This window comes from Mustela erminea, chromosome 17, assembly GCF_009829155.1.
Source record: "Mustela erminea isolate mMusErm1 chromosome 17, mMusErm1.Pri, whole genome shotgun sequence".
NCBI classification, from domain to species: Eukaryota; Metazoa; Chordata; class Mammalia; order Carnivora; family Mustelidae; genus Mustela; species Mustela erminea.
This window is the reverse complement of record NC_045630.1, coordinates 28610037-28636515: the sequence shown is the minus strand read 5'-3', so window position 1 is coordinate 28636515 and position 26479 is coordinate 28610037. Positions and strand designations below refer to the sequence as shown.

The following is a 26479-nucleotide window of genomic DNA, read 5'->3' as shown; positions in this document are numbered from 1 at the left end:
TATCCTTTTCCTATTTTTCTATTGGGTTCAATTATTCTTATTAATTAGTAGATGATCTTAAGTAGATATCCTTTGTGGGTTGAAAAAAATATTACAAATATCTTCTTGTAGACTGTGTGTTATCTTGGCACTTTGTTTATACTATCTTTTGTATAGAATTTTAAATTTATATATATAAAATATAGATCTCTACTTTTGGTGGTTTTGTTCTTATGTCTTCTTTTAAGATATTGAGTAATATCTCAAGAATATAACAGTTCTCCTCTCTTTCACAAAGTTCGAAGCTTTTTCTTTTCACATTCACATCTTGCAAAAACCTGTAACTGATTTATGTGCATGGTATAATGTAGGTATCTAATTTTTTTCCAAATTAATAACCACCGTTCTCCACACATTAAATATTTCATAATTTCCCCACTGAAATTAAGGGTCAGCTTCTTAGTTCCTATTTTTTAAAAAAACCTAATGTGATATTAACTAGATTGATAAATTAATTTGGAAGTAAGTTGCCATCTTTATGATATTCAATCTCACTGTGTAAAACACACACAATTTGGGTCTTCTTTGATGTAACTCAGTAATGTTTTAAACATTTTGCCACAAATGTCTTGCAATTCTTTTGTCAGATTTAGTCCTAATTTCTGTATGGTTTTGCTGTGAATAAGATTTGTATTTTTATTACATTTCCTTTTTTCTTTTCTACTTCAGTTGTTATTTTAGTTATTTATATATATTATTTATAAATATATATATTCATTCTATGTGATAGTGGTATTTACACATTTGGGTCTTTAAAACATATTTTGCTTACATGTCACCACCCTACTGTATATAATTTTGTAATTTGTTTAATTCTTATTTTTCTTGCCTCAATGTTTATTTAAATTTAAAAAATCAGAAGACATAGAGAATTTTAAAAATTCATCAGAAGGTAGATCTCAAGGTGAAGAGATGAGTTCATGACATTATTGAGGATGTAAGAAAAAATAAGCAACTGTCTACTACAATACATTTTACTTTTGATATTACACTATCAAGTTCACATTTGGGGGGCTTCTGGGGGGCTCAGTGAGTTAAAGCCTCTGCCTTCGGCTCAGGTCATGATCCCAGGGCCCTGGGATAGAGCCCCACATAGGGCTCTCTGCTCAGCAGGGAGCCTGCTTCCCCCTCTCTCTCTGCCTGCCTCTCTGCCTACTTGTGATCTGTCTGTCAAATAAATAAATACAATATTTTTTTTAAAAAGTTCACATTTGGATAATTCCAAGAAATTTCTCAGAATGAATGCTTCTTTATTACATTTCCTGATTGTTGATAGTACACAGAAAGCTACTGATCTGGGGTATTGATCTTAATGTCCATTTCTTGCTAAATTAAATTCTATTAGTACTAATAGTGATTCCTTTGGATTTAAATCTGTATCCCTATGAATAATGAGAGTTTTATTTCTTCCAATCAAATCCTTATATCCAGCAGTTTCCCGGTGAATGTTTACCACTAGTTCTCTGGGGGAAAATCCCTGATTTGTACCATTAGCAATTTCCATGATATATACTCTTAACATGGCCAACTTAAACCTACCAAAGTGATGTCAACCAATTTACAAAACCTCTAAAATTTCAACCATCAGCTGGCAAGAGCTCGTAAAAGCCAGCTCCAGCACAGTACTGTGTTATGTCTCCTATTTATTTTTCTTATCTTACTGCACTTGCGAGGACTCCCACTCTAATCATTAATAAAAGTCATGATAGGGATGCCTGGGTGGCTCAGTTGGTTAAGTGTCTACCTTCGGCTCAGGTCATGATCCCAGGGTCCTGGGATCAAGTCCCATGTAGGGCTCCTTGCTTGGCAGGGACCCGGCTTCTCCCTCTGCCTGCGTCTCCCCCTTCTTGTGCGCGCGCTCTCTCTCTGACAAAGAAATAAAATCTTAAAAAAAAAAAAAAAAAAAAAGGTCATGATAGTGAATATCATAGCCTTGTTTCTGACTTTATTTTTTTGAGAGATTTTACTTATTTGAGAGACAGAGATAGCAAGAGAGATCGTGAGAAAGCGCACAAGCTGGGAGGAGAGGGAGAAAACCACCCGACTAAGCAGGCAGCAGGTCACCTCACACAGGGCTCCATCTCCTGATCTGAGCCAAAGGCAGACACTTAACTTACTGAGCCATCCAGGCACCCCTCATTTCTGACTTTAAAGAATGTTTCGACAAACCATAAGTGACTCTTAATCTCACAAAACAAACTGAGGGTTGCTGGGGGGAGGGGGGTTTGGAGAAGGGGGGTGAGGTTATGGACATTGGGGAGGGTATGTGCTTTGGTGAGTGCTGTGAAGTGTGTAAACCTGGCGATTCACAGACCTGTACCCCTGGGGATAAAAATATATGTTTATAAAAAATAAAAAATTAAAAAAAAAAAAAAGAATGCTTCTCAAGATTCAATTCTGAGGTGCCTGAGGGGCTGCGGTTTAAGTGTCTGACGCTTGATCTCAGCTCAGGTCTTAATCTCAGGGTCATGAGTTCAAGCCCCACATTGGGCTTCATGCCCTACTTTTAAAAAATTAATAAATAAAAAATAAAGATTCAGTACAAGGTATTTTGCTTCAGGTTTTTGATAGAGAGCCTTAATTAAGGAATTAAGGAAGGTTTCTTCTATCTCTATTTCCCTAAGAGCATTCATCGTGGCTGAATGCAAGATTTTTTTCAAAAGACTTTCTGCATCTTTTGAAATTATCATGTGCTTTTGTTCATTCAGTTTTTTAATGTAGTCACTTATACTAATCTTTTTTTTTTTAAGATTTTATTTATTTATTTGACAGAGAGATAGAGTCAAGTAGGCACAAGTAGGCAGAACAGCAGACAGTGGGAAAGGGAGAAGCAGGCTCCCCACTGAGCAGGGAGCCCAATGGGGGACTCAATCCCAGGACCCTGGGATCCTACTAAGCCACCCAGGTGCCCCACTAATCTTTTTTCTAAAGTTAAATCATCCTCTCCTTAATGGGATAAACCCAACCTAGTATATTACATTTTATAAAATACAATCTTAGATTTAAATTGTTAATATTTTATTTAAGATGTTTGCATCTTTGTTATTAAATGAGATTGGCCTATAATTTTCCTTTCTACTACCACTGTCCTTAACTTGTTTTGCTATAAAAGTTGTTTCTCTCTTAAGTTAAGAAGTTTTACAACTCTCTTTATATGCTGTGAACATTGTAAAAATTAGAGATTACCTTTTCCCTAAAAGTGCAGTAAATCTTACCTTTTAAAACATCTGAGCCCAGAGTTAGGTGGGGGTGGGGGAGAGATGCCTATTTTTATTACTTATTTATTTTTTCAAAATAACCATTGATATAGTCAAGATTTCTATTTTTTCTGAATTAATTTTGGTAATTTATACTTTATAAGAAAATTGTCCATTTCATCCAACTTTTCAAATGTATTGTCATAAAATTATTTATAATATTTTCTAATTAATTATTCTTCAAATTTTTATTAAATTTCAGTTAACATATAGTGTAATATTGGTTTCAGGAATGGAATTTAGTGATTCATCACTTATAGATGATATCCAATGCTCATCACAAGTGCACTCCTTAATACCCATCACCCACCTCCCTCCAACAATCCTCAGTTTGTTCTCTATGGTTAAGAATCTCTTATGGTTTGTTTCTTTCTCTCTTTCTCCCTCCTTCCCTTTTGTTCATCTGTTTTGTTTCTTAAATTCCATATGAGTGAAATCATATAGTATTATCTTTCTCTGACTTATTTCTCTTACACTCTAGCTCCATTCACATCATTGCAAATGGCAAGACTTCATCCTTTTTGGTGGCTGAGTAGTATTCCATTGCATATATACATATATATGTATACACACACACACACACCACAATTTCTTTATTCATTCATCAATCTATGGATGTAATTATTTTTTTAAAAAAAGATTTTATTTGAGAGAGAGAATGAGAGGAGAGAGGGTCAGAGGGAGAACAGACTCCCTGCTGAGCAGGGAGCCTGATGCAGCAGTCAATCCTGGGACTCCAGGACCATGATCTGAGCCAAAGGCAGTTGCTCAACAGAGGTACCCAGGCACCTGGATGCAATGATTTTTTTTTTTTAAGATTTTATTTATTCACTTGACAGAGATCACAGGTACACAGGCAGGCAGAGAGAGAGGAGGAAGCAGGCTCCCCGCCGAGCAGAGAGCCCGATGCGGGCCTCGATCCCAGGACCCTGAAATCATGACCTGAGCCGAAGGCAGAGGCTTTAACCCACTGAGCCACCCAGGTACCCTGGATGTAATGATTTTTTAAGTCTTAGTTTTTCCTGTGTGTATTCTCCACCCTTTAAAATTGCAAATATTATTTATGTTTTCCACCTCTCTGATATTATTTAATACCAAAAATTATCAAATATTATCAAAGGTTTATCAATTTTGTCTTTTTCACTAAACCAGATTTGGTGTTATTGATCCTTTCTATTGTTCCTTTCTTTTCTTTTCTTTTTAAAGATTTTATTTATTTGACAGACAGAGATCACAAGTAGGCAGAGAGGCAGGCAGAGAGAGAGGAGGAAGCAGGCCCCTGCTGAGCAGAAAGCCCGATGCAGGGCTCAATCCCAGGACCCTGGGATCATGACCTGAGCCGAAGGCAGAGGCTTTAACCCACTGAGCTACCCATGTGCTCCTGTTTCTTTACTTTCAATGTCATTACTTCACTTCTACTTTTTTCCTATTTTTCTTCTACTTTCTTTGGATTACTCAGTTGTTCCTCTTTTTCTAACTTCTTGAGCTAAATGCCTTGTTTTCAATTTTCAGTGTTTCTTATATTCTAATATATGTATTAAGTTAGAATTTTAATTAGTTTTATTCCACAGGTCTCACATCAAGTGATCATGCTGTCAGTTAAATATTTCATAAGTTCTAGTGTATCTTCTATAACCAACAGATGATTGAAAGTATGCTTTTGTTTCCGAAATTACAGGGGATTTTCAGTTATCTTTTTGTTACTATTTTCTAATCTTATTTTATTGTGGTTAGAGAATGAAGACTGCATGCTGTAGATCCTTTGATATTTGTTGAGACTTTATGGAATTACTTGTGATCAATATTTTTAAATATTCCATGTAAGCATGAAGAAAATGTATATTCTCTATTTCCTGTAGGTCATTATTTTCTTTTATTTTCTGTAATGACCATGTAATATATTTGCAATTCAAAAAAAAGTGACTGAATAAAAAGAGCTAATTAGATCATGACTACAAAACTAAAAAATCTTCAAAGGGAAGAGATAACAATATTATTAAGTAATTACTGTATATCACTTCGCTATGTGCCAACTATATGATATTTATATTTACTATCTTATTTAATCCTTACAACATCCTGTAAGGAAAATACAATTATTACTCCCATTTTTCAGATGAAGAGACAGAAGCACAAAAAGATTAGGTAACTTACCCAAGTCATAGAGCTAATTAAGAGTAAAGTCTGTGGGGGTGCCTGGGTGGCTCTGCTGCTTAAGCATCTGACTTTTGATTTCAGCTTAGGCTGTGATCTCGGGGTCGTGAGATCAAACACAGCAGTGGGTTCTGTGCTGAGTGTGGAGCCTGCTTAATGTTCTCTCTCTCCAAGGGACAGAAAGTTTAACTGATCAAATTATATCTGAGAACTTCCTTAATCTGGAGAAGGAAACAGGCATTCAAGGCCAGGAGACACAGAGAACACCCCTCAAAATCAATAAAAATAGGTCAAAACCTTGACATATAATAGTAAAGCTTGCATAGTTCAAAGATAAAGAGAGAATCCTGAAAGTAGCTCAGAACAAGAGGTCCTTAACCTACAAGGGTAGAAACCTAAGACTGGCCTGTGTGCAGAGGTAGGCCTGTGTACAGAGACCTGACAGGCCAGAAAGGACTGGAAAAATATATTCAATGTGCTAAATGGGAAAAATGCGCAGTCCAGAATACTTTATCCAGAAAGGCTGTCATTCAGAATAGAAGGAGAGATAAAGAGGTTCCAGGACAAAAAGAAACTAAAGGAATTTGTGAACATTAAACTAGCCCTGCAAGAAATATTAAAGGGGATCCCTTCGGTGGAGAGAGAGCCCAAAATTAACAAAGACCAGAAAGGAACACAGACAATCTAGGAGGGAACAATGACATTACAGATAACACAACAGCACTAACTTCGTATCGTTCAATAATTATTCTGAATGTAAATGGACTAAATGCTCTAATCAAAATATATAGGGTATCAGAATGGATTAAAAAAAAACCCCGACACCATCTTATATGCTGCTTACAAGAGACTCATGTTAGACCTAAAGACACCTCCAAATTGAAAGTGAGGGGACAGAGAACCATTTATCACGCCAATGGACATCAAAAGAAAGCTGGAGTAGCCATCTGTATAGATTTTAAACCAAAGACTAATAAGTGATGAAGAAGGATACTATATCATAAGTGTCTATCCAACAAGAAGATCTAACAATTGTAAATATTTATGCCCCTAACTTAGGAGCAGCCAAATATATAAATCAATTAATAACAAAATTAAAGAAATTCATTGATAATAATATAATAATAGTAGGGGGCTTTAACACCTCATTTACAGCAATGGACAGAACATCTAAACAGAAGATCAACAAGGAAACAAGGGCTCTGAATGACACACTGGACCAGATGGACTTAACAGATATATTCTGTTACATATATTCAGTGTATTTTATCCTAAAGCAGTAGAGTACACGTTCTTCTCAAATGCACATGGAACATTCTCCAAAATAGATCACGTACTGAGTCACAAATCAGATCTCAACCAGTATAAAAAGACTGAAATTAGGGGCACCTGGGTGGCTCAGTGGGTTAAGCCACTGCCTTCGGCTCAGGTCATGATCTCAGGGTCCTCGGATTGAGCCCCGCATCGGGCTCTCTGCTCAGCAGGGAGCCTGCTTCCTCCTCTCTCTCTGTCTGCCTCTCTGCCTGCTTGTGATCTCTCTGTCAAATAAATAAAATCTTTAAAAAAAAAAAAGACTGAAATTATACTATGCAAATTTTCAGACCACAATACTTTAAAATTTGAAGTCAACTACAAGAAAAAATTTGGAAGGACCACAAATAAATGGGATTAAATAGTATGCTACTAAAGAATGAATGGTTTAGCAAATGAATCCATGGGAGCAAATGAAAATGAAAACACCACAGCTCAGAAACTTTGGCATGCAACAAAGGTGGTCCTAAGAGAGAACTATATTGCAATACAGCCTTTCTCAGAAAATAAGATAAGTCTCAAATACACAACTTAACATTACATCTAGAGCTGGAAAAAGAACAGCAAATAAAGCCTAAATCCAGCAGGAGAAGAGATATAATAAAGCTAGAGCAGAAATCAATGACATAGAAATTTTAAAAAATAATACAACAGATCAATAAAACTAGGATCTGATTCCCTGAAAGAATTAATAAGATCAATAAAATCCAGGGTGACTGGATGGCTCAGTCAGTTAAGTGTCTTCTTTCAGTTCAGATTATGATCCCAGGGTTCTGGGATCGAGCCTTACAATGGGTTCCCAACCTAGCAGGGTATCTGCTTCTCCCTCTCCCTTCACCTCCTCTCCCCTGTTCATGCTCTGTCTCTGTCTCTCAAATAAATAAAATCCTTAAAAACAACAACAACAACAACAACAATAAACTCCTAGCCAGACTTATCAAAAAGAAAAGAGAAACGACCCAAATAAATAAAATCATGAATGAAAGAGGAGAGATCACAACCAATACCAAAGAAATACAATTATAAGAGAACACTATAAGCAATTATATGCCAACAAATTAGCCAATCTGGAAAAATGGATGCATTCCTAGAAATGTAAACTACCAAAACTGAAACAGGAAGAAATAAAAAACCTGAAAATACCAACAACAACAAAGAAAAAATAACAACAAAGAAATTGAATCAGTAATCAAAAATCCCCTAACAAACAAGAACCCAAGGCTGGATGGCTTCCCAGGGGAATTCTACCAAATATTCAAAGAATTAATACCTATTCTGAAACTGTTTCAAAAAATAGAAATGGAGGGAAAACTTCAAATTCATTCTGAGGCTAGCATTACCTTGATCCCAAAACCAGATAAAGACCCCACCAAACACGAGATTACGTACAAATATCCCTGATGAACAAGGATGCAAAAATTCTAAGATACTAGCTAAAAAAACAAACAAACAAAAAACCAAAAAAACATTAAAAGGATTATTCACCACAACCAAGTGTAATTTATTCCTAGGCTGCAAGGTGATTCAACATCTGCAAATCATTCAATGTGATTTGTCAAGAACCATACGATCCCCTCAATAGATGCAGAAAAAAGCACTTGGCAAAATACAGCATGGTTTCTTGAGAAAAAGAAGTGTAGGGATAGAGGATCCCATAGTGTAGGGATAGAGGGAACATACCTCAATATCATAAAAGCCATATTAAAAAAAAATCCACAGTGAATATCCTCCTCAATGGGAAAAACAGAGCTTTTCCCCTAAGGTCAGGAACACAACAGAGGAACAGAGGGGAAGGAAAGGAAAAATAAAACTAGATGAAAACAGAGAGGGAGGTAAAACATAACAGACTCTTAACTCTAGGAAACAAACAGGACTGCTGGAGGGCAGGTGGGTGTGGGATGGGGTAACTGGTTGACGGGCATTAAGGAGGGTGTGTGATGTAATGAGCACTGGGTGTTTCAGGCAACTGATGAATCACTAAATTCTACTTCTGAAGCTAGTAATACAATGTTAATTAAACTGAATTTAAATTTAAAACAGATTCTCTCTCTCCCTCTGCCACTCCCCCCTGCCCCCACTCACAGGTGCACATGCAGGCTCTCTCTCTCTCTCAAAAAAAAAAGTGTTAAGTCTGTGTACTTTACTATAAAATACTCTTATCAACATGTATACACATACTTGCATATGCATATGTATGTATGCATATATATGCAAAACATAAAGCAGGCACATCAAATTTATCCAGCTTTAGAGATGGTACATAGTGTCTTAAATAGTCATAAGTAATACTGATGAGCGAAAAAGACAAAATACCTCTGGTGGTTTTTTCATTCAGATTCACACCGTATTTTGCCAAAGCTTTAATCACATCACTTTGCCCAGCCATGCAAGCAGCATACAACAAATTTTTCCCAACGATGTCTTCTTCCAAGAGTAGCTGCATGGCCTGATCATGATGAGGGTTCTCAGGATCCTCAAAAATCTTCTGCAAACCTTCTACATCCCCTGTGAGAGCAGGTTGTAAGAGGGGATTAAGAGGGACTGTTTCCTCTGGTTCTTTTGGTTCTTCTTCATCTTCTTCTTCATCGTCTTCTTGCTGTGAGAAAAATGCTTTTTCTGAACTCTCTGATTCTGGAGGTCCTTCTGGCTCCATTAATCCCCAAAACACCTGAGGCCAAGAAAAAGTAATAGTAATCTACTCAAACTAATCAGGATTTGTTTATCTGCTTATTTAATCCTCAACTGACAATATAGATGGGATAAAAATACTTAACTGGTTGAAAACAATTATAGAATAAGACACTAATCAATAGAGTTTATTGTGAACCTACTATAAGTCAGTACACTGCCTGAATATACACTAAAATGCTGAATGTGTGATATAAACAGTAAATTCAACAGGAACAGAAGAAGAAACAGATCAACGTGGCTAGATTTATCAGGAAAAGATTGAAAGAGAATGCAAATGAGATTCCCCTGCCTAAACAAGGGTTTATATTGGGGAAAAGTGAGAAATAGAGGGATTACTGGAGCCAGATTAAAACCTTAAAATTTAGGCAATGACATTTAGACAGAACTATTCATTCAGTGATGGTTACTAAAAGTTTACTAATATACTAAGTGCTCTCTGGGCACTATGTAAATTACGAAGAAGAATCAAATTTATTCCTGCCCTCAACGACTTACTATTTTAAGGGAGAAAATATGAGATGCACAAAATAAGTGTGATAAAAGGTAACAAGCACTAAGTATCATAGGAAGGGATGAGATTAATTCCAGGCACAAGTAATCAAGGAATTCTTTGTGCTCAGTCTAGCAGAACACATATAGATTAGAGTAGCATATGTATAAGAATGTTCATAGCATCACTGTTCACAGCAATAAAAATCCTGGGCAGGAAAATGAAGCCCAAGAACAAAAGCATAAACTGTAGCAAGTCACACAAAATAGTATATAGTAATTAAAATGAATAAATTATAGTGACCCCCTGTGGTAGGCAGCTTCTAACATGGCTCCCAGTGATTCTCACCCTGTCTCCTAGTATTCACACCCTTGAATCAGTGACTTTCTTTTAATGAGAATACAGCAAGAGCGATGGGATGTCATTGCCACAATCAGTTATAGGAGACTGTAACTTTGTCTTGTTGGTATTCTCTCCCTGGCTCTTCTCATGCAATATGACGGAGAGGGTCACCTTTCAAGGAACAGAGGGCAACCTCTGGTCAACATTCAGTAAGGAATGGAAGCCCTCAGTCCGTTAGCTCGTGAGGAACTTAACTCTGCCAACAACACCCAATGAGTTTGGAAACGGATCTGCCCCAGATGAACCTTCAGATGACCGCAGTCACTGGCAACACCTTGATTGTAGCTTCATGAGAGATGCCAAAGTAAAAGATCTAGCTAAGCTGTGCCCTGGTTCCTGATCCAGAGAAACATGGAGATAATGCATGTGCACTATTTTACATGTTTGGGGGTATTTTGTCACCCAGCAGTAAATAACTGAACCACATAATATGAATGAATGAATCTTAGCAATACAATATTAACGGGAAAAAGTAGATCCAAAAAGATTATATATATCAAGATATATTTTTGTAAAGTTCAAAGCAATTAAAATTGCCATTTTAGGAATACAAATAGACTCAGTAACACTATTTTTTTAAAAAGAAGAAAAGCTGACAGGGGCCCCTCGGTGGCTCAGTCATTGGGTATCTGCTTTCGGCTCAGGTCATGATCCCGAGGTCCTGGGATCGAGCCCTGTGTCAGGGTCCCTGCTCAGCAGGAAGCTTTCTTCTCCCTCTCATTCCTCCTGCTTGTGTTCCTTTCTCTTCAAAAAATAAATAAAAATCTTTAAAAAATATATTTTAAAAAAAGAAGAAAAGCAAGATTCAATAGAAGATTCAAGATCATGTTTGTGGCAGGAGGGTAGGGGAAGACACAGGAAATGGGATAAATAGATTCATATATTTAGTAAAATATACAGCATTTAACCTGGGCCATAAAAAATGGGCAAGATTTGGCCATTCAGAAGTCAGAAGGAAGGGCAATCTAATTAGAATAATATCTCTATTTACCATAGCCCTACATTAATCTCTACCTTCACTAAATGTGTATACTTGTAAGCTGATGAAGTTAGGAATTCCTTGATTACAGATAACAGAAAAATAATAAGACTGACCTTCAAAAGTAAAAGATTATTTTTTCACGTAACAAGAAATGTAAAGGTGGAGATGGTTTAGCAGCTCAAAAATACACATGCAAGCTCTTTCTATCTTTCTATTCCACCATACTATGTAAGATTTTCATATCATGGCTATTGCCTCATAGTGACAAGAGGGCTGTCATAACTCCTGGCATCACATCTGCATTTGTGGCAGGAAAAAGAGGGAATCCTCGAGAGAAAAGCTATGCCATCCATCTTTTTAAAAGGAAAGCCAAGTAAAATCTTTCCTAACAACCCCTAACGGAGGCCAAACTGTATCCCTATATTTAAAAGAAGCCCAAAAAATAAAGCAAATTTCTCTATTATAATTATTATATCTCTATTATTTCTATTATAATAGAAGCAAACAAGGTAGACAGGGTTGGGAATGGGAGTTGTTAGCCAATCAGCCATGACTTCACCATAAGACTTGGCCCAAAGCTTATCTTCTTTTTTTTTTTTAAGATTTTATTTATTTGGGGCACCTGGGTGGCTCAGTGGTTTAAAGACTCTGCCTTCAGCTCGGGTCATGGTCCCGGGTCCTGAGACTGAGCCCCACATGGGGCTCTCTGCTCAGCAGGGAGCCTGCTCCCCTCTCTCTCTGCCTACTTGTGATCTCTGTATGACAAATAAATAAATAAAATCTTTAAAAAAAAAAAAGATTTTATTTATTTATTTGATAGAGAGACAGAGAGTGAGCAGAATTAGGCAGAACAGCAGGCAGGGTTCTGCTGAGCAGGGAATCCAGTGCGGGGGCCCAGTCCTGGGACCCTGAGATCAGGACCTGAGCTGAAGACAGATGCTTAACCAACTGAGCCACCCAGGCGCCCCCTAAGGCTGATCTTTGAAACTGTTTCATTTAACTCCATTTTACAGGATAAATATAGAAAAAATTTATAATCCTTTTGAGGGCTAGCATCTAACTCTCCACCCTCCCAACATACACACACACACACACACACACACACACACACACACACACACACCTTCTTAAAGAATCCCAATCTCCATTTTAGAGATTTCTAGTGGAAGACAAAGCTAACTTTCCACTATATAAGCCACAGAAGCAAGATCCTCCTCCTCTCCGTCTCAGCACAAGGTTGGGGACAAAAATGTAAATTAGGCGCTGCCAGTCAGCTGCTCAATTCTAGGATCTTGACACTTTCTGCTGTTGTTTTTAATCATTTCTTTTTTTTCATTCACATATAACACTGTATTAGTTTAATTAATACAACATAATAATTTGATTTATATATCTATTATAAAATAATTACCACAGCTAACATCCATCGCCCCATATAATTAAGAAATATTTTCTTGTGATGCAAACTTTTAAGATCTAATCTCTCGGCAACTTTCAAATACAATAATACAATACAGTATTGTATTTAATTCAATGCAGTATTGTTAACTATAGTCCCTATGCCGTACAGTGCATTCCCAGAACATATTAATCCTGTAACTGGAAATTTTTACCTTTTGACCCTCTTTACCCATTTCATCTACCCCTAACTCTACCTCTAGCAACTACCAATCTGTTCTCTGTATCTGTGGGTTAAGTTTTTTTAGCTTGTAAAATAAGGGACCAGGATCTTGACACTTGAACAGGGGACACAGGAATATGAGGCTAGTTGAAGGTCATTCATCACAGTGACTCAAGGGCGTACTGATCAAACTTCCTGCTATGAGAACAAGCTGTGGTTCTTGTGGTCTGACTCTCCAAAGCTCCCTTGGTTCCTGCTCATTTCCAGGCTCTGCATGATCATGCAAGCCCCTGATATAGTACTCAGACACAGCTGTCGTCCCTAAAATCAGATATCCCCTTTCTTTAGGAACAGAACCCTACTCTCTTTTTTTAACCACACATTTTTTTAAAAAAACAATATTTATATTGGAATAAAACTACTTCCCAGTCTCTTCTGCAACATGATGTGCTCATATGTCCAAATGGGAGACCTAAGATGTAAATCGTCATGTAGTATGCAACTTCTAGGAAAGTGTGGTTCCTTCTCGCTGGATTGGACATGACTGCTAGCGCTTGCACAGCTAGTTTGGACCATGAGGTGGCTGTCCTGTCCAAACACATATATATTGTTTACATATATATTGTATTATACATAGTATATATAAATAATTTTTATGTATTATATAGTACATATTAGTTTATGATATCTTCTTTCAATTTTACATATATAAATGTCTATATATCTATATATATATCTCTTCTACTAATAGATTAACCAACCAATTAATTTATGATCAGTGGTAATGGACACTTGGACACTTGTCCCGGGTACACTGCATATATGGGATATACTTGCATGTATATCATTAACCTAAATACCATTTATCCTTACCATATATAATACACTGATGTCTTTATTCCCATTATATTTTTAAAATTTTTCTCTTTTTTAAAGATTTTATTCATTTATTTGACAAAGATCACAGGCAGGGAGAGAGGCAGGCAGAGAGAGAGGAAGGGAAGCAGGTTCCCGGCTGAGCAGAGACCCAGATGCGGGGCTCGATCCCAGGACCCCGGGATCATGAACCGAGCTGAAGACAGAGGCTTTAACCCACTGAGCCACCCAGGTGCCCCAAAGTTTTCATTTTTTTAAGTAATGTCTACACCCAATGTGAGGCTCAAATTCAGCACCCTGAGATCAAGAGTCGCAAGCTCTACCAACTGAGCCAGACAGGCATCCCTATTCCCATTATATTTTTTAAGGCTGGTGCCACCCACCAAATTGATACAAGCCACACTGTGAAAAAACATTAGTTTTGAATAACCTCTATGGAACTATACCAGGAAATCAACAAGAGAGAATTTAACAGAAGTTAAACAGCATGTGTTTATGGTTAATAGCTTGGGTGACATATGTTTCAATGTACCCAGGGCAGTTCCAGTTACATCTGTTCCCCTGCTGTAATTTTTAATAGCACCCTCTCTTACTCTCAAAGGTGTCTATCATTACCACACAATAAGTTATTTTGTCACCCTATTAATAACATTGTGATCTCCTGGAACATATCCACTATAGATATCCATATTCAAACCTTAGGGAACAGAGGCAGAATATGCTTAAAATGCCTTTCCTCACCGGCTAGCGGGGTCCCAGAGAGGAGACCTTAAAGATACTGAGAAAATCCTATTTACATCTCATATATATTCCTGTTACTAGGTCTAGAATAATGTTTCTTTTCTTCCTCCATTCCTACTATCCAAATCCTATTTAGGCCAAGCTATCAACCTATTTTCTTCCTGAAACTTTCCTTGACTCCTCTCTAGAATGAACAGGGGCCTCTTCCTCCTATGATCTCCAAAGGCCATTATACATAGTCTATAACATACAAGTTACCAAGTATGGTATTACATTATTTTCTATTTGTTTCAAATACAGAAGACATCACTTAATTAGATTAGAAACTGGACGGGGGCAAGGATCAAGCCTTAGATTTCTCTTGTGTCCCTTCCAGACTTACCACAATTCTTGACATATGTTTTCAATAACTCTTAACATCAAGCTTGCGATTCCTACTGCTGCTCTTCACAGGCAAGAACAATGGGTTTTGGAGTAAAAAAGACTCGAGTTTACAATCCAATCCTGCAATTAATTTACTAGCTGCATAAATACTGGGTGATTTACCTAATCTCTTGTAGGAATACCACTAGACCTAGTTTGTAGGATTGTTCTAAGAATTAATAAATTTGATGTTGCATATGTCAAGCCCATGGTGAGCTCTCAGGAAACAAAACCAATCGTCGTCATTATGTCATCATTCCTCCAGCAAGAGCATTCATGAAATAAAAGAATAGATGGTAATACTATTATTCTTTTTCTTTAATACACAGTTGTCCTATGCATGGTGTGAGTAAATTATTTTCTACTCTACCACCACCAAATATTTGATTACAGACAGATTATTTTGCATCTAGAGATCTAGAGATCAAGTTAATTCAGAGATTGATAAATAAACTGGATCAAATACTGGAAATATTATTCAGGCCAGAATACTCAAAGCTACTTTGATATACCCTTGAATGGAGCTTAATTTCCATATCAGCCCAGAATTAACATGATTAGGGCAGCATTTCTCAAATTCCCTGATCTCAGGGCTCTTTACCCTCTTAAAAATGGAGAGCCCCCAAAATTTTTGTGTGGGTTATATCTATCAGTATTTACCATATTAGAAAAAAACATTTATCATATTAGAAATTAAAACTTAAAAATCTTTAAGATATGTATTAGTTCATGTTAAAACAATTACATGTTAACATACAAATTATAGTTTATGAAAAATATATTTTATAAGGAAAATTTGATCAGAAGAGTGGCGTTATTTTACATTTTTGCAAATCCCTTTAATGTCTGACTTAATAGAAAAGAGATGGGTTCAAATTCCTGCTTCTGCTTTCTTCCCATGATGTGTGATGTTGTGATAGCAACTGTCATTGAGCCTCCAGAAAACCACCATAACACGTGAGAGAATGAGAATACAAAGACAAATGATGTGTAAGAATGAATATGCAGATAGCTTTATCGGTGAACTCCCTGAAAAATGTCAAAAGGACCCCAAGGGAATCCTCAGACCATACTTTAAGAGCCACTGGACTAGGACAAAGTCCTAGGACTTAAGTCACCCTGGTCTATGGTCAAACCTACAAGACTGTTCTACCCCAAATCTAGACTAAATTGAGATCAGCCTTTCCGAAATAAAAGGGCAAAGTGAAGTCTTCCAGAGCATTTATCCTTAAGCCTGCCTTTTAAAAGACATGTAATCTGGTGGAAAAAAGTAAACTCTTCTGTCATATGTTTGGTGGTCTATTGTTGACTGTGTCCTTCATCATACTGGTTTTTTTTTATTTATTTTTTTTTTTTTGAAGACAGAGCAAAGAATTCTATTCTTTATGGTTTCTTCTTCTTATAGCAAAGAAGTTTTAGAATATTTTAAAGTACTTTTACTGTGACAATAAGTACTAATAGGATGATCATAGTAACATAGCTTTTCCTTTCTTTCTGTTATCAATATTCTATATATTGAAAATTTTTTTAAAGATTTATTTATTTGAGAGAGAAAGAGAGTGAGCATAGGGAGAGGGAGAATCTCAAGCCGACTCCCCACTGAGCACAGAGCCCAACACAGGGCTGGATCTCACTACCCTGAGATCACGACCTGAACAGAAATCAGAAGTAAGATGCTTAACCGACCGAACCACCCAGGTACACCTATACTGAAAATGTTTAACTCTACTTCCTCACTAATATTTTTGTTTTAGAAAATACTTATTTTCCACAAGAAATATGTAATTTATATTTAACATATAATAGAATTATTTTTATTATTGTTAAAAGAAGTAATGTGTTTTTAATTCTCAGTTTTAATTTCTAATTCTTACTATATTTTTAATGCTGATTTTATGGCTAGATAAAACCCACCTAAAGGAAAGCTTTTCAGATCAGTAATTTTTTGAGTGTGTAATGGAGTACCGGCACCAAAAAGTTTGAGGACCACTGTTCTAAGACATGGATGAGATCCAGAAATGGCAGAGTCTTCTTGTAGGGGCCGCTGGAACCAGAGTGGAAGGAAAGTCACAGAAGGTTCAGGGCACTGATCAAACCAGGAGAGATCTGTTCACAAGGGACAGGACTCCGAATATGACAAAGGGGCCTCAGTTGCCCAAAAGTTTCGTGAATCCCCATATATCCACACACCAGAACAGCATCTCAAGGACAGTATCAGGGGACAAGTTACCTGAGAACCTAAATATCTTTGCATAAGAGAAATTAAACATTAGACAAAGAAGCCAGTTACAGATGTGTCTAAACTTTAAAACCACGGAACATTTTAATTATTTTTTTTCCTGATAATCGATGAGTGAGGGCTCACAAAAAAATCTAGGTCACAGACAAAAAATAAATTCTGTTTTCTTTGCCCATAGAAGTTAACAACGTAAATCAAAATTGCATGGGGTGCCTGGGTGGCTCAGTGGGTTAAAGCCTCTGCCTTTGGCTCAGGTCATGATCCCAGGGTCCTGGGATTGAGCCCCACATCGGGCTCTCTGCTCAGCAGGGAGCCTGCTTCCTCCTCTCTCTGCCTGCCTCTCTGCCTACTTGTGATCTCTGTCAAATAAATAAATAAAATCTTTAAAAAAAAAAAAAATTGCAACCCAGGTACCTATAACCAAACGTTCATAGAGAATGTAAGCACAGAGAGGGGAGACAGGGTTGGATCTATGAAGGCAGAAGGGCAGAGCAGTCTGCGAGTCGGAGGGCCCATGCTTTAGTCCTAATTCTGTATTTAAAATCACGTGACTTTTCTTAACTCACGCTCTTTATTCGTGAAATGAGAACAGCACCTGCTCGGCTTTACTTAATTCGTGTTGGAAAGCAGGGCAAAAACTCTTCCTTTTAAGCATGAAGTGCGAACTCATTTGAGGTTGCTAAGGCACTAATAAAAGAACATCACAGGGGCCCCGGTCCTACCCCGTAGGCCATTCCCCAGTCCACTGGGGAAGCCACCAGTAAATCGGCAGTGACGGTGAGGCAGGGATATAATGGAGATACAAGCAAAGAGCACTGAGAGTAAAGACACTGGACACTTAAATTAGACCGGCAGCGGGGAGGTTGGGAAAAGGCTTCCCAGAAGTGGGGACACCCCATGATGGAGGAGTAGGAAGGAGTCTTAAAACGAGAAGGGAAGGGCAACCCAGGTCATGAGAAGGAGACACAAAGGGCAAGGAGGCAGACAAGCTCGACGTTACGATGAATAGATCTTAAGGCCCTTTTAAGCTAATTGAATTCTTCTTCAAAAAACCCTCGAGGATTTTAAGTCCCAGCTCAAGGAGAGGGCCCCAAAGGGCAGCCCTGGGCCCCTGGGGTTAAACAAAGGAAGGCCCGAGGAAGCGCAAACAGTCCCAAGAGGCCCGGGCGGGGCGGACACCAGTCACTTCTGGACAGCAGAGCTCGCCTTCCGGCCTGAATCCCTCAGGGACACTCGGGGGATCTCCGAGGCTGCCCGCGGGGCGGGAGCCGCTCTGCAAAGCTCTGGGCAGAGGCAAAGCCTGAAGACGCCGCGGTTGACACCCACTCCCCTAGGCTCGGCCCCCGCGGCCACACGGAAAAAAACCCATTCCTGTCCCCACCCCACCACGGCCCACCCGGAGCACCCACCGCTGCCCTCGGCGCAAGACCCCACTCACCGCTCCCCAGGCCCCCGACTTCCGCGGTTACCATGGCGACGGCGCACCCGCGCGCGGTAGCGCCGCCCAGAGCGCCGCGGTTCCGGCGGCGCGCGAGGGTCGAGGTCCGCAGGTGCGAGTCGAGAGGGCGGGAGGAAACCCAGAGGATCTCCTCCAGCTGCGTTAAATCGCTGCGTTCCGGTGGGGGCGGGCGGGGGTCTTTATTTTATAAATTTTCTACCGTATGGACTGTATATACTCTACAGTTTAAAAAATAAATTTTGAAAATAAGGCGTGCGCATTGGTTGCAGGTTCGTCTTAAGTCTTATCTTTGGCTTTTGAACTAAAGAACTTTCCCAGAAATACGAGGATGCGTTCTGAAAACAAGAAACGTTGTAATACAACCGACAGCTTGCTTGATGTTCTAGGCTGTTAGAAGTCTTTTTCTTGTGGTTCATGGTCATTGTCACCAAGCCCGTTTCCTGAGAATTCACAAGTGCCAACTATGTCAGGCGTGGAAGGGCCTAGGAAATTAGTATCTAGCTTGCTTGAGGAATTTAAGATCCAAAACAAACAACGTTTTAAAAGGGAGGATGGGAAGGGGTGGACCAGGGGCATCAAAAGGAGACAGGAGAAAAGTGCCACACTTACCCAGAAACTATATAGATGTCCGCATTAATCACAGAGTGAAGATCAGGAAGTTTTGGAGCTGATTCATGAGTGAAGGAAAGCATTTGTTTATTTACTATTTCTACAAGGAAATAGTTAAGGAGGAGGTAATATTTCAGAAGAGCTCAGAACATCTGAGCTGAAGGCTGAATAGCTTAGTTTTAAAATAAATATTTGGCTTAAGATCCAAGTGAAATATTGCTACCATAGATCTGAACTTCTGGAATAAAAAATAAGTTTGAGAAAAAAATTTAATTATTAGACTTCTCTTATTCAAAGTAGTTGTAATAGTCAAAATATTAGAGTTTGACATTATAGATAGGAACAATAGTCTAGAAATTTTGTCATCTGCTAGCTCACTCCTGCAATCAACACATAGCACATTTGCTCTACTAAGCACTCATTTCCTACTGAAGTTGTTGAAAGAGCAAGATATTTTAGGTATTTCACTTTTAATATGTTATATGTATGTACTATGTTTTTCATAGTCTGGCTGAGGTTTCTTTTTTAGCATCTGGATGGGAGATGACTTCTGATGCATGATCGCTCTTGAATCTGTTTTTAATTTGTCTTCATTAGGTGTGAAGAATTCTCAAATACAACTGTTTATGGAAAGTCTTAAATGGATTCCAATACTGAAAGTTAAATAGAATTCGTAAAAGATTATTTTCAGTGCTCTGAATGCTAGAAAGGATGGGAAGACTCTAAGTAGGTCCGAGAAACCTAAAAGCAAAGGGGCCCTATTCTCTGCTTAACTCCATGTCAGAAACAATTGCATGATTCATTTAGGCAGACCAGGTGAGAAACAGCCTTCTGGAGGAAAATTCTGGCATGGGAGTGGCCCAGATCCAGTAGGAAGATTTTCATGATCCTCTCTAACTCCCATCCCCTGCCCCGCAAGTTTGGCATGAGAATATTGAAGGGAGCCATTAGATCTGAAGAGGCCAAATGGATGCAGAAGAGCAACAACCTGTGGGTACTAATGATGGAGGTCCAGATATGACAGTGAAGTCCTGGTGTACAAATGGCTTAAGGAGCAGATGAGTTAAACAGTGTACAAGCCCCCTCAAAATTAGGTCAGCTCCAGAAAATTATAGTGGGCTGGAGGTTTCCAAATTGATTGAAAGTAGAACTATTTTATAGTATTTAGTAGAATATTTTATTCTTTTTTCAATTGTTACAATAAATTACTTTTTAATAGGGTCACCTGAGTGGCTCAGTTGGTTGTGTCTGTCTTCTGCTCAGGTCATGATCCCATGGTCCTGGGATTGAGTTCTGCACTGGACTCCCTGCTCAGTGGGGAGTCTGCCTCTCCCTGTCCCTATACCCCTCCCCTCTGCTCCTTCTCTGTCTCTCTGTCAAATAAATAAGTAAAATCTTTTAAAACACTACTTTTTTTTTAAGTAATCGAAAAAAGGATTAGATTTCTATTACTTGTAACATCAATGTCTCATAATATGGAAAGGGGAAAATATAGTATGGCTTTATTTTAGAAACATGCTGTCCATCGAGATAAATTCCCAAAATGAAAGTTGGAAAGGATAAAATTGCAGGTAGGTGTTTTGCTTATAGAAGAAAAAACTGTGCATGAATATTATCAGTTAGAGGATCAATGTTATACAAAGACAGGTTTCTAGCAGGATGCTCTAGTACTCTCTCACCCTCTCCATTTCAACAACTTTGTGTCAGTGACTTAAGTATAGCCCTATAAGGCAGACCTAACAAATGGCCCAATGCTCAGAATAATAAATAATATGATAGAAGATTGCAGAATGAAAATCCAAACGTGGGGGCGCCTGGGTGACTCAGTGGGTTAAAGCCTCTGCCTTTCAGCTCAGGTCATGATCTCAGGGTCCTGGGATGGAGCCCCACATTGGTCTCTCTGCTCAGCAGGGAATCTGCTTCCTTCTCTTTCTCTCTCTCTCTCTGCCTATTTGTGATCTGCATTTGTCAAATAAATAAATAAAATTTTTAAAAAATCCAAAACCAAAGGGTAAATAGAAATTCAAAAGGTAAAGAAGTGGGAAAAAGCATTCAAAAAAAATTGTAAAAAAAAATGGAGTCATAAAATATGTCATAAGTCAAAAAATAAATAGAGAAATAAATTCATATGTAGATAGAAACAGGCCAAGGATATGTGGTTGAAAGAGGCAGGAGATGTAGTTAAAGGGATTGGAAGAGGTCAGACAGCAATACGGAGAACAGTTTGGAGGAAGATAAGACAACAGGCACGAAGAGAAGCCAAGGGTGACTCCCGGGTTTCCCCTGGGTGACCAGGTGGCTAGGGGTCTTCTAATTCAGAGGGAGGGTTTGAATCAGGATGATGTGTGCAGTCTTAGACACGCGGAGGCAGAAATATCAGTGTACCTCCAGCCAACATACATTTGAATCTAAAGGTCAGTAGAGGCACCTGGGTGGCTCAGTTGGTTGAATGTCTGACTCTTGGTTTCAGCTCAGGTCATGCTCTCAGGTCATGATCTCAGGGTCGTAGGATTTAGCCCCTCCACCTCCCCCACCAGGCTCTGTGCTCAGCGGGGAAATGTGCTTGAGATGCTCTCCCTCCCTCGGCCCCTCCCTGTGCATCCTCACATGCATGCTCCCTTCTTTTCTCTCTCTCCTCAAATAAACAAATCTTTTAAACAAAAAAAAAAAAAAAAAAAGCTCAATAGACAAGACTGGAATATAAATAAAAATGTGGGGGTCATTGGCATATAAATGTTAGGCATAAAAAAAAAAAAAAAAAAAGGAAGGCATAAAAACCTTCAAAGAGTTATCCAGGGTGATGCAGAAAAGACCAGAGTGCTAAGGGCAAGCGATGGGAACAGGAACGTTAAGGAGTAGGCAGAGGAAGATAGGGAGAGAATGAACAGGCCCAGGTAAGTGTGGCAGCATAGAAGCCAAGGAAATCATTTCAAAAAACAGTTGGGAAAAAAAATGACAATGGAATTTGTCACTAGGGGTAACCTTTATGGGATCAGTTTTAGTGAAGGGTAATAGACAAAAATCAGGAGTGCAGTGGAATGAGGAAATGAAGGAGGGAGATGAGGAAGTAGACCACTAGGAATAGAATATTCTAGCTTTGAAGAAGGTAGAATAAAAAGCTTTTTCAGAAAACTGTCTCCTTGCAGGAAGTATCTCTATTTTTCATGTAAGACAGGTTTGGCATATGTCAGACATAACATCAGTGTGATTGGTTTAATAACAATAATTGAAATGAAGTTATGGTAGAGAAGATCTGCTATTCTTTTGAGAAATTCCAATAAGACGTTGAGAAATAAGAAATGGCTCAGTTGTTAAAGGAATACAAAGTATCAAGGGAGATGTTGTGGCAGGGAGAGGATCACAGAAGCCCACGTGTATCTATAATGTGACAGCAAGGAACTTGCTAAAAGAGAAGATTAAGAAAAAAAGATGACCAATGAAGTAAGATCCTAAGGGAAATTGAAGGGTAAAGGGCTAAATTATCTATGGAATGATGGCCTCAAATAGGAGGAACTTCACTTGCTCTTTTAATTTTGAAGTGCAAAAAAGTAACAGAAGCTTGGATGCAGTTAGTTTTTCATCCTATGGAATTTATGGTCAAAAAAAACCCAGCTTGGGCACCTGGGTGGCTCAGCTGGTTAAGCGCCTGCCTTCAGCCCAGGTCATGATCCCAGGGTCCTGGGACCAAGTTTCACATTGGGCTCCCTGCTCAGCAGAGAGCCTGCTTCTCCCTCTCCCTCTGCCTGCCGCTACCCCTGCTTGTGTCTCCTCCCGTCAAATAAATAAATAAAATCTTTTAAAAAAGAGAAGAAAATCCAGCTTGATGACCTTGAACTAAGAATGCTTAAACTGAGGGAGAAAGGCATGAGAAGGGTGAGAATAGCATGAAGATTTGCCAAAACAAGTGAAAACTTTGGTTGTACTGAAGAGGTGATTGAGGTTGAAAACTATGAATTCGAAGTCAGCTAACCCTGCCCAGTTGAGTGATCTTCTCCAGCAATGTCTCCAGCAATGCTCAGACACCCAGTTTGCTCTTAAGTTAGTATGACAGAGGCAGGCAGGTACATGTGGATGAAAAGCGCTGGGCAGAAAAGTTGGCCCTTTTCCCTCAGCTTCTGGGAGGTAACTTCTAAGCCCTTGGAATGAACTGCCTGACGTTGTTTACCTGGAGCCCTTACATCATGCTGCAAAAGTCTATGCTAACAATGCAACTTACACTGGGACCTGAGACCATGCAGCATCAGCTCAGCCTACGCCTCAGCTGGAGACTAACCATTTCTCTAACTCCTACAGATCCCTTCCTTCCACTCTGACCCTGATGCTTCTTATAATAATTGTATCTACCTGGCCTCTGATGATTAACTTACGTCATCTAGCCTCTCTTCTGTGTATGAGGGAAATGGGGCCATCCTGACATCCTCACCGTAATCAGGGAGCCCAGTTCTGTGTCAGCATCCCCTACCATCAATCTGGTCAACAAGAAGAGAGCCAATACTGAATTTATTAATGGTTCTGGATACCCCTCTCAATAGCACATTCCTTTAGTAAATGGTCTGTCCTCCAGTCCCTCCCATGGAATATAATTGCTTGGTGGGTCTTCTGGGTTTACATAGGATATTGACTCTAGCATGCTCATTTCTTTGAACTTCTTGATCTCTTATTCTACTGCCTTCCATGGAAATTCTGGCACCTTTCCTTCACTTAGCATGGGTTATCACTTTCCATGCTTATGAAGCCATTCTACAGCATGTTTGCACCATCTCCTGAGATCCTTGCCAGGTTAAATTCTGTATCCCAGCAGAGTGCTTCAAAAATTAATTAAACCCCCTTGTTCAACTTTGTATACTGTCTCCCCAGATCCAGTATCCCCAGAACTCAGTCCCGTGTACACTCACCCAGATCCTGAGCTCCTGGGATACAGTCCCTTTTATTCTGTCATCATGTGGATTCTCCCATATCCTGAGCTCCTCAGGGTATACGTTGTCCTTTCTTACATTATCAGGCCTAATGTATCCCCAGCTGGGTAACTTAGTGCCTTATTTCTATTTACTAGCCTACTGGTAAACCTAGACAAGGGAAGACAGGGCTGATCCTCAAAGGGTTCATGTTGTCCTACAGCAAGGAAGGAACATTAGCCTGAGGGAAGAGGGGGCCACTTCTTTGGCTCAAAAGGTTCAGGAATCTTTGGGAATTAAATATTTTAGGGTGGAGGGATCCAGAGGTCCTCATCCCATATGTACCCTGTTCTTGGCATAGCAGACTTGCTGATAGGTTCTGCTGCTGCTCTTATGATTAAGTCCTGGAATTGGTCCCGAGCTTTTCCTGCCCTCTAGTTGCAGAAGAGGAGAACCTATTTGTTACCTGGGAAACCTTTTGGTTTTCATGCTTTGTTTTTATTTTATTTTTTTTAACTTTATTTATTTGACAGACAGACATCACAAGTAGGCAGAGAGGCAGTGGTTGGGGGAAGCAGGCACCCCCCTGAGCAGAGAGCCCGATTCGGGGCTCGATCCCAGGACCCTGAGATCATGACCTGAGCCAAAGGCAAAGGCTTCACACACTGAGCCACCCAGGCACCCCTCATGCTTTGTTTTGAATAGATAATTAATTACTCTGCATTTCATCCGATGACATCAAATGAACTTAACCACAACCCACCCCTATTTCTTCTGTATATTTCCAACACCTGATACATTGGACCCATAAGAATGTTTCCTCCCACTGAAATACACAGTTTGCTAATAGTGGAGGTTTTCACAATTGCACTGCTGTTGTGTTAGGGACTAATTACCCTCTTTCCACCACCAGGGAGTATATATCTCTACTAGCCTGGCAAGCTGGTGCTCCAACACCAAAAATCCTGTCTTCCTAACTGCTTCCTGAGCCACTCCTGGCATTCCTAGCACCAACTGTCATTGTTAGGCTACTCCAGAAACATATTCTGAGATGGAGTTGGGCATGCAGGAAATTAGACTTGGGGTCAAGACCTAGAAAGAAAGGTAAGGAAGCAGGTCAGAGAGAGAAGTTAAGCTACAGTACTATCTCAACGAAGTCCTGTGCAGACTCTCTGGGGAACTCTGTAGTTGGGATGGTCTTTCAGAGTTGTCCCAAGATGGGGCAAGGGAGCTGTGTCTTTGTACCCCCATATCAACTAGTCACTGGCTAAGCCTTCACTGGAAGGGAGGAAGGCCTTGGGTGGGCAGCTCTCTTCCACCAGGGTGCTTCCCACAAAAGGCTAACAGCTGAGATCTGTCTGTTCACAGCGCTTCCAGTGACTGGTGGATTACATCCATCATTTCTGAAGGGTGCCAGGCTGGCGTGTTACACAGCTCACTATATGCCGTCAATGTGACATGCAGCTCCATCCATCTGTTTTTCAGCATTCAGATATTGCTTTTTTTCCCCCAATTAAATCTTGTTTTGAAATTACTGAACACATTGAAATAAAATGCCTTTAATTTTATTGAAATAAAAATAAATGTTATCTAAGAAATTAATAAAATTTTATTTAAATAAAAGTAGATTTCACTTAAGTGAATTTTTAGTTATTAAGAGCATTTAATAAATTAAAATATAAAATGCAATACTCTCAAAGAAATCTGACTTCTATCCCTAACCCTTCTGTTATCTCCTTTTCCTCTAGCCAACCACTTTTATTAAGTTTCACTTTATCAGGGTGCCTGGGTGGCTCAGTGGGTTAAGCGTCTGCCTTCAGCTCAGATCGTGATCTCAGGGTCCTGAGATCGATCCCTGTATTGGGCCCCTTGATCAGCGGGGAGTCTGCTTCCTCCTCTGCTGCTCATGTTCTCTCTCTCTTTCAAATAAAATAATCTTATATATATATATATATATACACATATATATATAAATATATATAAATACACATACACCTTCATACACTTACGTATCATATTTCCTTGCTTAATCAAAGTTATCATGTTACACACACCACGTACTTAGTTTTTTTCACTTAACAATATATCCTGAAGAAGTGTCATGTAAGTGTTCTAAGATCTTCCTCGTTTCTTTTTATAGCTGCATAATCCTCATTATGTGGATATCCCATTGTTTATTCAATCAATCCCCTATTGAGAGGCTCTGTGGTTGTTTCCATTCTTTTCCTGTTACAAAGAATCCTGCAGCTAATAACCTTATGTATAACTTTTGGGTTTTTTTTTTTTTATA

General features: G+C 39.0%; 1 protein-coding gene across 3 annotated transcripts in view; it reads right to left on the bottom strand.

The window, feature by feature from the left end:
• Positions 1 to 19362, bottom strand: part of ANKRD45 (ankyrin repeat domain 45) — a 61685-nt gene extending 42323 nt beyond the window's left edge. Inside the window, exons 1-2 of one of the 3 annotated variants that reach the window (XM_032318755.1) lie at positions 19295 to 19362; positions 9075 to 9429 (exon numbers count right to left, since the gene is read on the bottom strand). In XM_032318755.1, the coding sequence (XP_032174646.1) occupies positions 9075 to 9414 (340 nt within the window). In that variant the 5' untranslated portion in view covers positions 9415 to 9429; positions 19295 to 19362. Of the gene's footprint in view, positions 1 to 9074; positions 9430 to 18664; positions 18808 to 19294 lie in introns of those variants that run through there. The other 2 variants (XM_032318754.1, XM_032318756.1) reach the window with 2 other exon arrangements.
• Positions 19363 to 26479: the final 7117 nt, after the last annotated feature.